The 16,134-nt window shown below is 35.7% G+C and overlaps 1 protein-coding gene across 4 annotated transcripts in view; it reads right to left on the bottom strand.

The window, feature by feature from the left end:
- LOC127871881 (unconventional myosin-VIIa-like) overlaps nt 1-16,134 on the bottom strand; it is a 132,622-nt gene that overhangs the window by 72,758 nt on the left and 43,730 nt on the right. For all 4 annotated transcript variants that reach the window (XM_052415138.1, XM_052415140.1, XM_052415139.1 and 1 more), the window contains exons 6-8: nt 11,218-11,792; nt 10,134-10,283; nt 738-830 (exon numbers count right to left, since the gene is read on the bottom strand). In XM_052415138.1, coding sequence (XP_052271098.1) covers nt 738-830; nt 10,134-10,283; nt 11,218-11,792 — 818 coding nt within the window. The remainder of the gene's footprint in view (nt 1-737; nt 831-10,133; nt 10,284-11,217; nt 11,793-16,134) is intronic.

The following is a 16,134-nucleotide window of genomic DNA, read 5'->3' as shown; positions in this document are numbered from 1 at the left end:
ATCTGGTAATTTGACAGCGTTTATTATTATCAAACTTACATGGCAAAGCTTAAATGTTCTCAGTGGTTTAAAAGCATTTGATTAAAAATATGTGACAGGCAATATCATTTCACACCATATTTGATTAAACTCCTTCACGAGATTTAACAGTAAAAGCTCACTAAAGGCTGGTATATAAACACAAATTTCAGTACTCGATACATAAAACATTGCTTGAAACTACGACTCATGTAAGATCCTTTCTAAGTAAGATCCTTTCTACATTTATATTCCTCCAAAAAATGCAATTCAGTGCAATTCTTCAAACCCAAGGTTCTTCACACGTTTGGGCAACCTGACTTCTCACCTTTTTTTATTTTCAAATGACTTTCATATTATGATCAAATACTAGTACATTTGAATTTGGGTTGTTAACCCTTTCCTACTCAGAAGCAAAGTGAAAATGGCTATGTGCAAGCAGCATAAAACCAGAACAGCCTGCGAATAACTCGCAGTCTGTTCAGGTTTTATGCTGTTTGCTGCTCATAAGTATCAAAGGGTTGGTAATGAAGCCTTCAAAACTTGAATCTAGTGAGAAAGGTATTTAATTAAATTTAACTTTCTAAGGGACTAAAAATGCGTCAAAGTCCGATTCTATGTGGTAAAGGGTTTAGTAAAAGTAATAGTAAGAGTCAAATAGGAAGCTTAAATGGCTTGTAGTTGTGAGGCTTGTATGCCATGATGGATACTGCTCTTACCACATCCTGTTCAAGTGCAAACACATAGTGATTGAAGAACCGATGCAGCTTTTCATTGGTGTAGTTGATGCATAGTTGTTCAAAACTGTTCACCTGCAAATAGAATATACAAATATTAATTAAAAACAATATAAATATTCCTTAGTTCTGAAAGAAAGATTATGAAAACTTAAGCATGTTTATGTTATTTTCGATTTAAGTGGTTATAATGATCGATCCACAAATAAATTTTCCTTCTTTCCAAATAATCCATTCTCAAATACAGTTAACTTCTTAACAAAATAATCCATTTTTTGCAGCAAAGTCATATGCCAGCATCTATCTCACAGAAGTATCAAATAGTGCTAAATTAAATGAGGGGAAACAATCCATCTTAAATAAAAGGAAAACAGTGTCTTTGGATTACTTCCCTTTATCCAAAAACTGGTTGGTATTTTTATATACTCTTACTAAAGTATACTTGATTTTTTATTTTTAGACATTTTCAACAGAATTTCAATCATATTATGGTAAATAGTTTAACAACTCATATTTGTCCTATGTTAGATTGTTTAACAGTACTAAGTGCACATGCTTATTCCAGTAACTAACAACTGTCTATCTTGAATCAGAGGTAAAGGGAGAAAGGTTGTAAAAGGAACTCATGACTTGTCCCAATGTAAGTAATGTGGCCCGGTGGGGATGACACAGAAGGTTCATCATTTATTTATTCTTCGACAGATCAATGCATCAGAAATACAAATTAGGAGAGTAGCAATAGCAGTCAAGATCATGACACAAACACAATTTATAAGTCATAACCATCGTCTTCTTCTTTTTCTTCTTCATTATTTAATGAAGAATACAAACATTGCAATTAACACCATGTCACCATATTTATCTATCTGAAAGTCCTTGACCCCAACGTTTGCTTCACAACAGATATAATAATTATTGCAGTTCATCAGTCAGTGATGACTAACAATTAAGGATTGTTGATTAAGGATTGTTAATTGTTTCCAGGGACAAGGAAACTTAGTAAGATAAGTAACGAAACTAAACCCATTCATTTGTGGACATAATACATTTAGAGCTGTTCCCATAAAGTCTGAACATTTTAAGTTCCCACCATACTATACTGTCTATATTGAAAATGACTCAATTTTTTCTGAGGAAGCAGACAGAATATCTCATGTCAAAATTAACAATAGAAAATTGTAAGAAATCCCCTTATGTTTTTTTTTTTTAACAGTCATATCAGAATATAACAAGAGCTGTCACCATAGGAAGACCATAGGAAGACATATGCCCCCTATAAACGCTTTTATAGAAGTTATGAGCATTTTTTTATACATAAATGCAGATTTCAAAACCTTAAACACCGACCCTAAGTTCAAGGTCAAGGTCACAGGGGTCAACATTTTTGTGCATATGGAAAGGCCTTGTCCATATACACATGCATACCAAATACGAAGGTTATATCTCAAGGGACATAGAAGTCGCAAAAGTGCAAAGTGTGACGGAAGGACAGACAGACAAACAGACGGACGGACGGTCCGATCACTATATTCCCTCCTTCGGGGGCATAAAAATGACAATAACAATGAAAAAATAGATTGTATTTTACTGGTTGGAGTTCTATTACTTGTTGGAAGTGATTGATTTAAGTCAAAGGTTCGATGCCTAACATATATCAATGAATATTTCATCTTATTTTTGAGAATTTAATACAACTTTATCAAAAAACAACTTCAAGATTGATCAATCAGAAACCTAATCAGAAACTAATTTCTGTTGTTTTCATTTTATGAATATAAATGACAAATTGTATTCAAATTTATTGACCCTAAGACATGGAAAAGGCTGCAATCTACAAAGTGTTCATGCGATCTCTAGAATGAGTCACATTTGGATTTGTTAGATTCAAATGCAGAGATGCAAGAGGATTCCACTGAATGTTCGATTCTGAAAAAAACGCAGTATGACAGTTTATCTCAAAACAACATCAAATGGAGATTTTGCTTTAAATTTAGACATTTTTGTCAATAAACATGATTTTTCAATATGCATGTGAAACCAACTTAGTATTTAAGTCAATGCATGGTATTTCAGCCGTGTCATGCAAAAAATGACCTTGTGCCATATGTGACCAGCGTAGTACTAAACCATTCTTCACAGTCTTGTCAGGAGCTACCCTGTCTGCTATAAGGTTTTGTGGTCTTATAAGCATGAAGGGTAGCCCCTGACCAGACTGCACGAATGCACAGGCTGGTCTGGAGCTACGCTGGCCAGACATTGCATAACATCCATTTTCACTTGTCAATTCTCATTGCATGTGTTGGGTAACATTTTCTAATAGTGTAAGTATTTGTAACAATGAATTAGTCTGTTTAAATCTCTCTTTTAAAACGCACTGTTTGTTCTGATCATAGGAAATATTTAAATACAAGGTACTAAAACAACAATAGAACAATAGAAAATGAGGAAATCACTGATGGTATTGTTCAAGACATTTTGAAATTTAAGACATCCTTAAAAACAATTTGCATGTCTGCTTTTTTCACAAGGAAAACAAGTTTTCTGGAACAATGAATCTTAACAAGTAACATAATAGCCTTAATGTTGTAACCTAGACCGAAATATTTTTTACACCATACACATTTATGTTTCTTGAGTGTGCAAAACTGCAAACTCAGCAAAATAAATGCTAGCTTGATTGATTTTTTATTGAAAAATTAGTAAATCTATCTTAAATAAAATGCATTTCTTTAATAACATTTCTGCATGCTTGATACAATGTTTGCTATGTCACGCCAGTGAGATCACAAGATACCAACAGTGTTTGTGGCGACAGCAAATTCTCAACCAGCTGGAGTCAACATGTACCGCCAGCTGAGTTTGAAGGAGTTCATGTCAGAAGCAATTAACAGCCAAATATATGAGACATAGGCTGCTGCAACAGAGCACTTACTGAGGTTACACTTCAAGTGTGTGTATCCTCTCACTAGGGATCCAATTTAGAGCCAAAGGTTAAAGTAAATGGGGCCTTCTGGTACAGTCAAACCTATGTTAAAATGGTCTGCTTAAACAATAACAGGTCTTAAATATGTACCTTTTATTATAAGAAAGTTCTGTTGATTCATTTAGATGTTCATGTATTCTAAAATAACAGCCAAACCCATTTGTGATAAATACCTAAGATTGAAGTACAAATCATATATACATTGTACATTAAATACAGTTAAACAAATCTAAATTAAGACAGCTTTAAAGCCAAGTGGAGAAACTCTATTTCCTATGGTTTAACCAGGTTACAGTGCATTACAACCATATATGCTGAAACACTGGTCATGTGTTCCTTTTTACATATGTATCTAGTGGAGTCCAATGTTTTAGCAACAGACTGGTCTGTGACTTCTGATAATGTAAACCCATGTCATAACAAGAACTCCAGTGGTCCATGCTTAAAACTAGCACAATGAATATGAGCCTTGCTCTGTGAAAAGAGGGCTCAATGCATGTACGTAAAGTGTCATCCCAGATTAGCCTGTGCAGTTCGCAAAGGCGTATCACGGAAAACACTTTCCACTTTCACTAGAATTTCATCATGAAGGGTCTTCCTTTAAACGAAAAATACAATAAAAGCGGAAAATGATGTCCCTGAATAGCATGTGCAGACTGCACAGGCTAATCCTGGACGACACTGTACGCACATGCGTTGAACCCCCTTTTCACAGAGCGAGGCTCATATTAATGCTAGGAAATAAGCAAGAAATGGGCAGTGCAGGGAAGCTCTATCAGATAATTGCCCGGAAACTTTGACCGCCATGCTGTGCAGGCCACTTCCCAACCGTGGGAAGTCATAAATCACAGGCTCAATCAGATATTCTCCTATTAAACATTGGTTTCCAATAAACAACCATTCTGCAATTTCACATAATACTAAAGCAGAAACTGTTCAATTGTTGTAATGATGAACCACTAATTAAGGTCAATATAGATTCATTGTAAACACAATTAAATAGTACTGTATCTATAAACACTACACCAGATTTGATTACGGTAATATTTTTAATACACGCAATTTCATCATGTATAACAGAATGGCATAAAGACAGTATTTTACTGTTTGAAGTTTATATAGCAGGAAATGGCAATGCCGCCACTATACAATACATGCATATTATTTGATGTTGCTCAATTAGTCAATTTGAATTAATTGATAGCTTTTTTCAAATTTAATCAAATCATTTCCATCAGCAAGGCTATTTCTCACCATTTTGCCAAAGTTTCCAATATCCATGAAATTGAGAAATAAGTTTCAATTAACTTAGAATAAGAAAATAATGAAATTTTGATTTGCTTTTGATACAACTTACAAAGAACATTACAATACTTAACATAAAGATATCAGTTAAATGGATATCATAACCTCAAATAAAGTAAGCAGCACATAAGATTATTTTAGTTAGGAAAACAAGCCATGAACCATGAGCAACTGATACTACATTGAAAATGGTTTCCTGGAAACTCCTTCCAGGCATGTGTTGAAAGTAATTGCTGGATATGTTACCCATGTATATTTGCAGGCTAATTATGATTGACCATAAAAATAAACAATGCTGCTATCTAGAGAAATGATAGGCCATCAATAAGAAACTGTGCCCCCCCCCCCCCACACACACACACACATCCTACTTTTCACATCCTGGGTGCATGTGAGAGGTAATCTAGTCTCACCAGAATAAACATTTGGAAGTTGTTTGTGCTTAGCACTTGACCTTGTTTGTGCTTAGCATTTGTTATTTACTGAGAGATTAAACATTATTAAATAGGATTTGTTTTCAGATTCTTATCTCTAAATCTTCAACTGGCTGGAATATATCAAAGAGAACTGTCCAAAAGTCAAGGTTGAATTGCTTTGCCTTGCAAAGATTCAAAACTTTCATTTAAACAGCAAGACTTTTAAATTGTTTAGACAAACATGTTAAAATTATAACATGTAGATGAGGAAAAAAGTAATAGGTTTGACTCTACATTATTGTTATATAAAATTTCCAGATTATTGTATTTGGCAATCTTGAACCATCACTCTGGTCAATTATGAAAACAAGGCCTGCAGACCTAGATGATTAAAGGGCATCAGACAGAGGCATGTGCTTCTTATTGCTGAAATCCAAATACTAAAGGGAACTGAGAGGTTAACAAGACTTCATTAACTACTGTTATTAATTAGAAAAATACCTGGCTGCTACATGATTAATAATATCTTCAGGTTTAACCCCTTAACTGTAGGTGGGCCCACAGATGTTCCTGTGTATATGATTGTTGAAAAAAATTATGATAAATTATTGCTGTCACTGTCATACACATTATTAATGTACAGTCCACTCTCGTTATCTCGACATCGGATATCTCGATATTCTCGATATGTCGAAGTAAGCTCAATGTCCCAACGTTTTTCCTTCTTTATCTATATAAATAAACATCGCATATCTCGATTTCCTTTATGTCGAATAATTCGATATGTCGATATAAAATTTTGTCCCGAGTCTCGATTTTACATGTATTTACTATGGTTTATCTCGAAGTGCGAATAACTGTTCCAGTGTCGGCAAAAGGTGAGAAATTTTGTCTTTGATACTTCACCGTCCCGCTTCGCCCGGCTGCTCCCGATACTGTGCGGTAGGAAATTGATCTGTTAATTGCATCAATGATCACACGTGTGTTATTTCGTTAGCCATTAACACTTGAGTAAGGCCTGTCACTTTAACTGTCACTCTGGGGATATTGAGTAATAAAGATAATAAAGATAAAAAGACAAGACTCAAAATGGCTTTTAATTTTTATTTGACCATGGACTAATAATCGATTTAACTTTGCATTTCAAACTACAAACTGTACATGTACAGTTCAGTATTCCGGAACGTGATTTACGCATGTTCAGATGGAAAACCCTCGTCTTGATTGGACGTCAATTGCATCATAACTTTAAAAAGCAACATAACCGGATGTTTATTCGACAGTTTGGAAAAATTATAACCGCATGTGTTCATGCAATTCTGTAATACTTAAAACGTCATTTTAAGCATTTAAATAGCAAAACTAATCGTGCCTCGAAAAAACGCGTTTATATCAGGTAGAGTGTATTATGCCACACGGTGACGGCTTTAGTTAGACCACTTAGCAGGTATTTAGATGTTAAAAACAAGGTAAATGTTCGTCTCATTTTTTCTTTGAAAACGCCTTATCGGATATCTCGAACTCTCGTTATCTCGATATTTTTTCTTGTTCCCGCCGACTTCGAGATAACGAGAGTGGACTGTATAAGAATTAAGGGCAACAAATATTTTCATTTGATTACACTCACTGTTTTACTTCCCAATTTGCACAGTAATAATATACAGTTTACAATAACATAAATATGTGTGAATTCCTGCATTTGTCGTTATTTTGCAATTAAATTGAAAGCAGATTGTTTCCCTTAAGCAGTTAATGGCATTTAAATGATTTATAAGCACTGTATGAGATTTTCAAAATATTTGTCAATTCAACTGTCTTTAATTGAAGTACGGCTTCAGATTTGCTTGCATGAACAGTTCAAACATAAATTTATTTACATACACATGTATTATTTGTTGTATTAACACCAGTTATCAATGGCTTATAACACGAAAGTGGAACATTTTATTTGTATTCAAGAAAGTTCTGCAATATAAGTGGGATCTAACAGTACTTTACCTATCATAACAAGAGCTCTGCCGTCGAAGACAATTCCCCCAAAACAGGGCTTTGAACTAGTGACCCCAATTCCAATAGGGGTCATCTACTGTCCATGGCCAATGCACATGTGAAGTATCACATCAAATGTCAATTTGTTGATGAGTTATTGATCAGAAACGATGTTTACATTTACTGTGACAGTTACCTTGACCAAGTGACCCCAATTTCGATAGGGGTCATCTACAGGCAAAGGAAAATGCACATTGGAAGTATCAAGCTGATTGGTAAATCCATTCACAAAATACTGATCGGAAACAATTTTCACTCTTAGTGTTACAGTGACCTTGACCTTTGACCTAATAACCCCAATTTCAATAGAGGTCATCTAATGTCAAAGGGTGATGCACAAGGAAAGTATCAAGCAAACTGGTCAATCCGTTCACGAGTTATTGATAGAAACAAACTGGTCTACACACAGACCAACTGACAGACTGACCCACATCCAGCAAAACAATATGCACCCTCTCCTTCAAAGGGAGGTATAATGGAACTTGATGAGTAATGTCAGTTAGTGCCAAGCCAAGATAGATGACTGATGTAGACTATTTGTCTTTGACATACTCTTCATTAGTGATTCACTAACCATACTGCAGGTTTATTGTCAGCAGCCCACACCACTGACTACCCCTCATTTAAGATAATGGTGGAATGATTAATTGTGCCTCTACTATCCTCCTCCAAATGTTGTGCCTACAGAAACCTCAACTACTGGAGGCAGCAACAAAGCATTACAGGTGTCACTGCTTGGGACTATACTTATAGGTCTCCATTGCCCAACTTATATCAGGATGATATAATGTGCACTAGCAGTGAATTTCAAAACACAGTTTATTATATTTCATAAAGTGTAATGGAACAGGTCTTGTTCAATGCTAATTAAAACGTTTGAGCCGTGCTCTGTGAATAGGGGGTTACATGCATGTGCGTAAAGTGTCGTTCCAGATTAGGGACGACACTTTCCTCTTATAAACAGGATTTTCGCTAATAAGATACTTTCTTTAAACGAAAAATATCATAAAAGCTAAAAGTGTTGTCCCTTATTAACCTGTGCAAACTGCACAGTCTTATCTGTGATGACACTTTTTGCACATGCATTAAACCCTATTTTCACAGAGAACAGTTCATTTGTATGGTGACAACTACATTATTGAGGTCAAACCAGAGTATATAGTACATTTGTTAGAGTTGATGACTGGCTTTATTACAGTCCTCGGCACACTTCTTGCCAATAGGTTTTGATAAAAAGACTTTTATAAAATTTCCATCAAAACACGATATTTCTACCAATGTAAATGGCTTCACAGACAGCAGGCATCAAAGTTGCAAGCAATTCTTTATCTTTCTGCCTCCCCGAACATCATCTAACCTAATTATATGATAATGGACCAACACCCCTCAATCCATACCATTAGGTACCAGCTATTAACAGGGAAATTCAACTAAGGTTTTTCACACTGGAATTCAAACTGTGCTGGTGCATGTTTAAGTTTGATGTTTTATGAGATGAATTAACATATTGTACAAATAATGTCCCTGCACCAAACTGTATTGCATGAAATGTGTATCTAAACCAGAGCAGCACTAGCATAAAGTAGAAGGGACTGTCCAGCACATGAAATTTGAATCAAAACAAGAGCCACATTATAGCCGTATGGAAATTCAGTGTGTGAAATAGGAACCGTAGAACTGGTTTGATATTTTAGCAATTTTTAATTTCGCTAATATTTGCAATATTGTTTCCAGGCAAATTCAAAACAAGGCTCTTTAAATGCTTCTTTCCGCATCTGTTTTGTATTTAGTTTGATGTCATTCGTTTTAAATAGTGTTTTCAGCATCTTCAATATATATGTACGATAGACTTATCAAGTGGGAAGTCACATGTCTGAAACAGCAATTATTTATGTAAATGCAAGTTATGAACATAGAAATAAACCTTGAAACACAGTGAAAATGTATAAAATAATGTCAAATAATTTCAAGTAATAATTTCCTCATATATCACACAAGTTTAATATTTCTACAATGGTATACATTGTAGTAAACAAGAGATGTGTTTGTCTGAAACACAATGCCGGCTCCTACTGCGCGGTTTTGAAGCCATATATTTGACCTTTGACCTTGAAGGATGACCTTGACTTTTCACCACACAAAATGTGCAGCTCCATGAGATACACATGCATGCCAAATATCAAATTGCTATCTTGAATATTGTCAATATTGCAAAAGTGAAGCAATGTTAAAGTTTTCGGACGGACGGACAGACTGACCGACAGTTCAACTGCTGTATGCCACCCTTACGGGAGCATAAAAAACACTCAAAGTGCAAATATGTGTTAACACATCCTTTTGTTAATGTGGTCAATTAATTATTTGTCACATTTCGTGAAAACACCAACAATAGCAATTGTACAGTGTATTTATATTAATTTGTTATTAATCAAATAACAAGCAGATGACCTATGGTACCTTTATAGTGAACTTACATTTGAACAGTGTGTTCTTTTAGTTTACAATGATGGTCAATTTAATTGGCAAAAATGAACAGATATGAACACAATCATGCCTGATTTCAAAAATTGAATTAAGTTATAAGCATTAGATATTATTTATTCATCAAATATTTAGCATAATTACCTTGAAGTTTTCGAAGCCAAAGATGTCAAGTATTCCAATGAAGCGCGATTGGAAGGTGCCGGGGTTGGTGCACTTGTTGACAGCATCAACCAACCAGGCAAATGTGCGAGAGTAAAGGCACTTTGCCATTGCATGGCGGTTTTCGCAGGCCTAAAATGCAGAGAATACAGAGATTTCCTACTTATTTAATGGTACATCTTTTAATTCAATGAAAACAAATAGAATAATGCTGAAACACCAATTTATTAAAATATTTTTTACTTTCAAGTTGTTACATGTTTTATAAGAATTGGACACATGGAAACCACATTTGAAGGCAGAAAAGGGCAGATTGAAAAGATTTAGTTATTTTTCATGTACATGATAATGCAATAATATTTCCACAAAATGCATAAACAATAAATCAAGATATTTTGAACTATATGTATCATATGCATATTTGTAATGAGATACATATTTTATCGCTTGGCAACATTAATCTTTCAAAATTCTTTGGCCACCTTTCAAGACAAGGCATGCATTCATCTGGATCAGCAAACGTCTGTTTATGATGAATGTTTTCTGACCTCCCATTACCCTGTGATGAATTATAAATCATCACTCAAAAACAATTTTATGGTAAAGCTTGCACATACATTTCCAATTAAGCATGGATTTAGTCATTTTCTTGAATGGGATTAATTCAAGCAAACTTCACACCCTGGGCAAGTGGTAAAAATAACTAATTTGCTCCGCTTTACTTCTTTCATCTCTGGGATGCACTCTCTTTTGTTATCTATATCCCTTTTTTTATTATTGAATGGATTACAATTCTATTTTTTTAAAATAAGGTAATTTTTCTATAAGAGATGTGTGGAGTTGTGAGATTATTATTTTTAATTTTCACTTGATTGTACCGGTATATGAAGTTCAAGGCTTATTAAAACACTTTCCAGTCAGTTTCCTGAGAAGAAACAGTACAAGCTGACAAAATAACTTTCAAGTATCCGTAGGCAGCGTGAAAATAATATTATAAGCACATATTTTGCAAACACACTTGTCTTGAAATTCTATTAAAGAAATGTTGAACTCAGCCATGTCTTACCTCCTGGTGTTTGAACGGAATATTGGTCACTGTCCCGCGCACTTGGATCTGCCGGAACAACAAAGCCTCGATGAACTGTTCCACATTTAATCCGAGCAATTCACACACTAAACCCACTATTTCCATGTCATCTTCAGTCAACTCACTCTTTTCCCCCTCTACATCCTGGAATTTTAGATTACCTAGCCATAACACAGACGAAAGTATACAGAAAATACCATCCATCATGTCTTGAGCAACGTTTAAAACGTTCAGCGCCAGGCGCAGACGGTCGAACATATTGGAATCATTCACTCCGTCTAAGGAATAGCAGCCGCTCTGGTTAAGATATGAGTAAGATTGCACTAGCCCGACTCTGTAACGTTCCCGAATTTCAGGGGCTGCATCAGCACCGGCAATGAACTGATAAAACACGTGATAGTTGCGTTCACTTTTGGACTGGAAGGTGATTCGGGACTGTTCTAATAAATAATCCTGCACGATGCATCCCTTGATTTGGCACGAGTCATCAAAACACACTTGAACGAATTTTCCAAATCGACTAGAATTGTCATTTCGGACTGTTTTGGCATTACCTGTAAACAGAAGAAAACCCTGATTTGAACATTTGTAAAAAACACACAATCAAAATGCAAAAGTAACAAGAGCTGTCACCATAGGATGACTTATGCCCCCTATAAACGCTTGATAGAAGTTATGAGCTTTTTTCGAAACCTAAATGCAGATTTCAAAACCTAAACACGGACCCTAAGTTCAACGTCAAGGTCACAGGGGTCAAAATGGAAAGGCCTTGTCCATATACACATGCATACCAAATATAAAGGTTATATCTCAAGGGACATAGAAGTTATGAGCATTTTTCGAAACCTAAACACAGATTTTGAAACCTAAATGCGGACACTAAGTTCGATGTCAAGGTCACAGGGGTCAAAATTTGTGTGCGTATGAAAAGGCCTTGTCCATATACGCATGCATACCAAATATTCAGGTTTCATCTCAAGGGACATAGAAATTATGAGCATTTTTCGAAACCGAAACGCAACCTTATAAAAAAAAAAAAAAATAGCAACAAAATCACTCTTGTTTTTGTTGTTGTGTTTCTTTGAAGCTGATGACGTAATTATAATATCATTTGCTCTGAAGAAATGACTGATAAACATTAACCATTAAAAAAAATAAATGTTTGCATGTGTGCTTAATTCACATGCTCAAATCATGTAGCATGCTATGAAACAATGTGAACTGATATAGTTAAATCATTTTGATGGATCCATGTTCCGTCTTTTAGGTCAAACATATCATTCATCCTTAGTAGTATATAACTTTGCTCTGACTTCGCTTCTTAAGTGGAGTTTTTGCCACTTTTCACTAAAGCAAATGTATTGGGAAAAGATGAAACTCTTGGTTAAAGGAACTACAATAAGATGTCCAGACGGTGGTCAAGAATGCATTTCACATCACCAAAAAAAATAATGAAAATGTGACCTTCACCTTTGCATTTTTAGTATAAACTTAATAAATGACCTTGACCTTTGAGTAAGGGAAAACAATATTGCAGGCCAATTTACATTGACCTTAGACTTTTAAGTGTGACGTTACCCTTTAAGCTAGCAAACTGTCTCGTGACCTCCAGACTCCACATGATGAGCATGTTTTGCACTTTATTGTAAACATTGCATAAATACACAAGTAGATGCTTAATTTACTGTATGTTCAAGATGAATCATGCCAATATTTGACCTTTGAACATGTAGTGGCACCTTGACCTTTAAGCTAGTAACACAGGTTTGCACACAACACATCATCACCACAGGCAGAGCATTTGTGGCAAAATATTTTTTAATTGGCTGCATGATGACAGGCTTAACCATGGCTAATTTGGTCCTTGACCCCTAAGTGTGACCTTGCATGCCTTTTAGCAAGAGTAAAGGGTATTTCATCTGATGTTAACACAATTATTGTGGTTATTTTGAAACTACACAATGAAAGATAAGTTGAAGTCACAGGATCACACTATATTCTGTGACATATTATGAAAAAAAAATATGTGTTTATTTTAACAAGCATTTGAAAAAAACACATCTCAAAGAAATCTCAAATTGCATCCTCAAATCATTACATTCTTTTTTTACAGGGGAATTTTCAATGAAACATTTCAAGGAAATTAAATGAAGAACTTTATGTAAAACACCTGGCTACAATATGTTTCTGGGTGCCAGACGGTCCCAGTCTAATGTAAACCTTACAGATATACTTGGGAATCAATCCAACTGGGCTAAAACTAGTACCAATGCTTCGATTCAATAAAATTGATTACATCTTTATAAATAAACAAGCCCTCAGGGAAATTCACATTCCTGGGTAAGTTCCAAAAATGTGTGTACAGGTAGGAATATTTGAATGCATGAATGAAACTACCAGATTTACTATGATATATTGAAGAAGAAAATACATGAGAAATGGATAAAGAGCCACGAACTCGACATGAAGAATAACATTTTTAAACATATTTTAACTATTATTTCAGTCAAACAAAGGACACAATAGTGATGTTCAAACCTGAAATTATTGGCATGACTGGGTAGAATTCTTTTGACTTATCAAGAGTCCCTCTCAATATGTGACATGCGTAAAATCAAGTAATTTTAAGTCGTTTGAGTCTCATTGTGCAAAAAATTGGCCTTCAGACATAAACAAACAGAGTAGCTCCAGATATGAACAGTGTTGTGCAAAGGTGGGCAGTAGGACATAACCAAACAATGTAGCTCTAGATATGAACAGCGTTGTGCAAAAGTGGGCAGTAGGACATAACCAAACAGAGTAGCTCCAGATATGAACAGTGTTGTGCAAAAGTGGGCAGTAGGACATAACCAAACAATGTAGCTCTAGATATGATAGTGTTGTGCAAAAGTGGGCAGTAGGAAATAACCAAACAGTGAAGCTCTAGATATGAACAGTGTTGTGCAAAAGTGGGCAGTAGGACATAACCAAACAATGTAGCTCTAGATATGAACAGTGTTGTGCAAAAGTGGGCAGTAGGACATAACCAAACAATGTAACTCTAGATATGAACAGTGTTGTGCAAAAGTGGGCAATAGGACATAACCAAACAATGTAGCTCTAGATATGAACAGTGTTGTGCAAAAGTGGGCAGTAGGACATAACCAAACAATGTAGCTCTAGATATGAACAGTGTTGTGCAAAAGTGGGCAGTAGGACATAACCAAACAATGTAGCTCTAGATATGAACAGTGTTGTGCAAAAGTGGGCAGTAGGACATAACCAAACAGTGAAGCTCTAGATATGAACAGTGTTGTGCAAAAGTGGGCAGAAGGACATAACCAAACAGAGTAGCTCTAGATATGAACAGTGTTGTGCAAAAGTGGGCAGTAGGACATGACCAAACAATGTAGCTCTAGATATGAACAGTGTTGTGCAAAAGTGGGCAGTAGGACATAACCAAACAGAGTAGCTCCAGATATTGTCCCTTCATCCCTATACTCTGAGGAGGAGTTACAATCATGTCTTCTAATGAGACCATCAATCCTTGCATGACATTATAGCAAACAGGGTAGCTCCGTGACATTATAGCGAACAGGGTAGCTCCGTGACATTATAGCAAACAGGGTAGCTCCGTGACATTATAGCAAACAGGGTAGCTCCGTGACATTATAGCAGACAGGGTAGCTCCGTGACATTATAGCAGACAGGGTAGCTCCGTGACATTATAGCAAACAGGGTAGCTCCGTGACATTATAGCAGACAGGGTAGCTCCGTGACATTATAGCAAACAGGGTAGCTCCGTGGCATTATAGCAAACAGGGTAGCTCCGTGACATTATGGCAGACAGGGTAGCTCCGTGACATTGTAGCAGACAGGGTAGCTCCGTGACATTATAGCAGACAGGGTAGCTCCGTGACATTATAGCAGACAGGGTAGCTCCTGACCAGATTTCATTCACAGGCTGGTCTGGAGCTACACTGGCTGCCTTTGGCATAAGACCCATTTTTGCAATACGCTGCTAATTTGTTCTTTACCACAGGCACTAATGACCTTACCATCAACCTTCCCACACCTTTTCATAGCAAGGAAGACACCATATTCATAACACAAATATGAGCTTAAACGATATGAACCACTGATATTTAAGTCAGCAGAATTGATAATGTGAATGATCAAGTTGGCATGTTAGTTAGAGTACAAAATGTCATCAATTTCAATATTGCTCCTGAGTGTTCTGGGTTCCCAAAGGAATGCAAGTAAAGATTTGACAAGAACTTTTCTGTCATTAGGGACATACTCAAGTTCCTTCGAACAATTTCAGTCAGACTATAAAGTAAGACCTCAAAACACAGGGAAAAAAACAGGACTGGGGGAATCCTTTTGTGATATGCTTTATGACCCAACAGTTCTAACAGAGCCCTCATTAAAGGGTAGCTAGCCTTGCAGAGATGTAAATATTCCTCAGCTTCTCAGCTGTTATGGGGGAAGGGGATCTGCCTTGTGTCTTGAAACCTGCCTCTAAGTTCATAGTCTGCAAAACTCATCATTGGTTCAAACTTTGCATGTGTACTTATAATGTTACATGTACAATATCTTTTTTTTTCCAGAAAATGGTGTATGGGTAGTGTGAAAAATAATCATTTTGCTCTTGAAAAATAAATTGTTTAAACAAAATAGGCATGATGTACCAAACTTTATAATGGATTCAATCAATCAAGACTTTGAAAGAAAACATAACAGATTTCTAGAAATACTAGTAAACAGGATACATGTATTAAACAAGAGATGTGTTTGTCAGAAACACAATTCCCTCTACTGGGCTGCTTTGAAGCCATATATTTGACATTTGACCTTTCACCACTCAAAATGTGCAGCAACATGAGATACAAATGCATGCCAAATATCAAGTTGCTA

The sequence above is a fragment of the Dreissena polymorpha genome, chromosome 3, assembly GCF_020536995.1.
Source record: "Dreissena polymorpha isolate Duluth1 chromosome 3, UMN_Dpol_1.0, whole genome shotgun sequence".
Classification (NCBI taxonomy): Eukaryota; Metazoa; Mollusca; class Bivalvia; order Myida; family Dreissenidae; genus Dreissena; species Dreissena polymorpha.
Note: the sequence above shows the minus strand (reverse complement) of the source record. Positions and strands in the feature narration are given on the sequence as shown.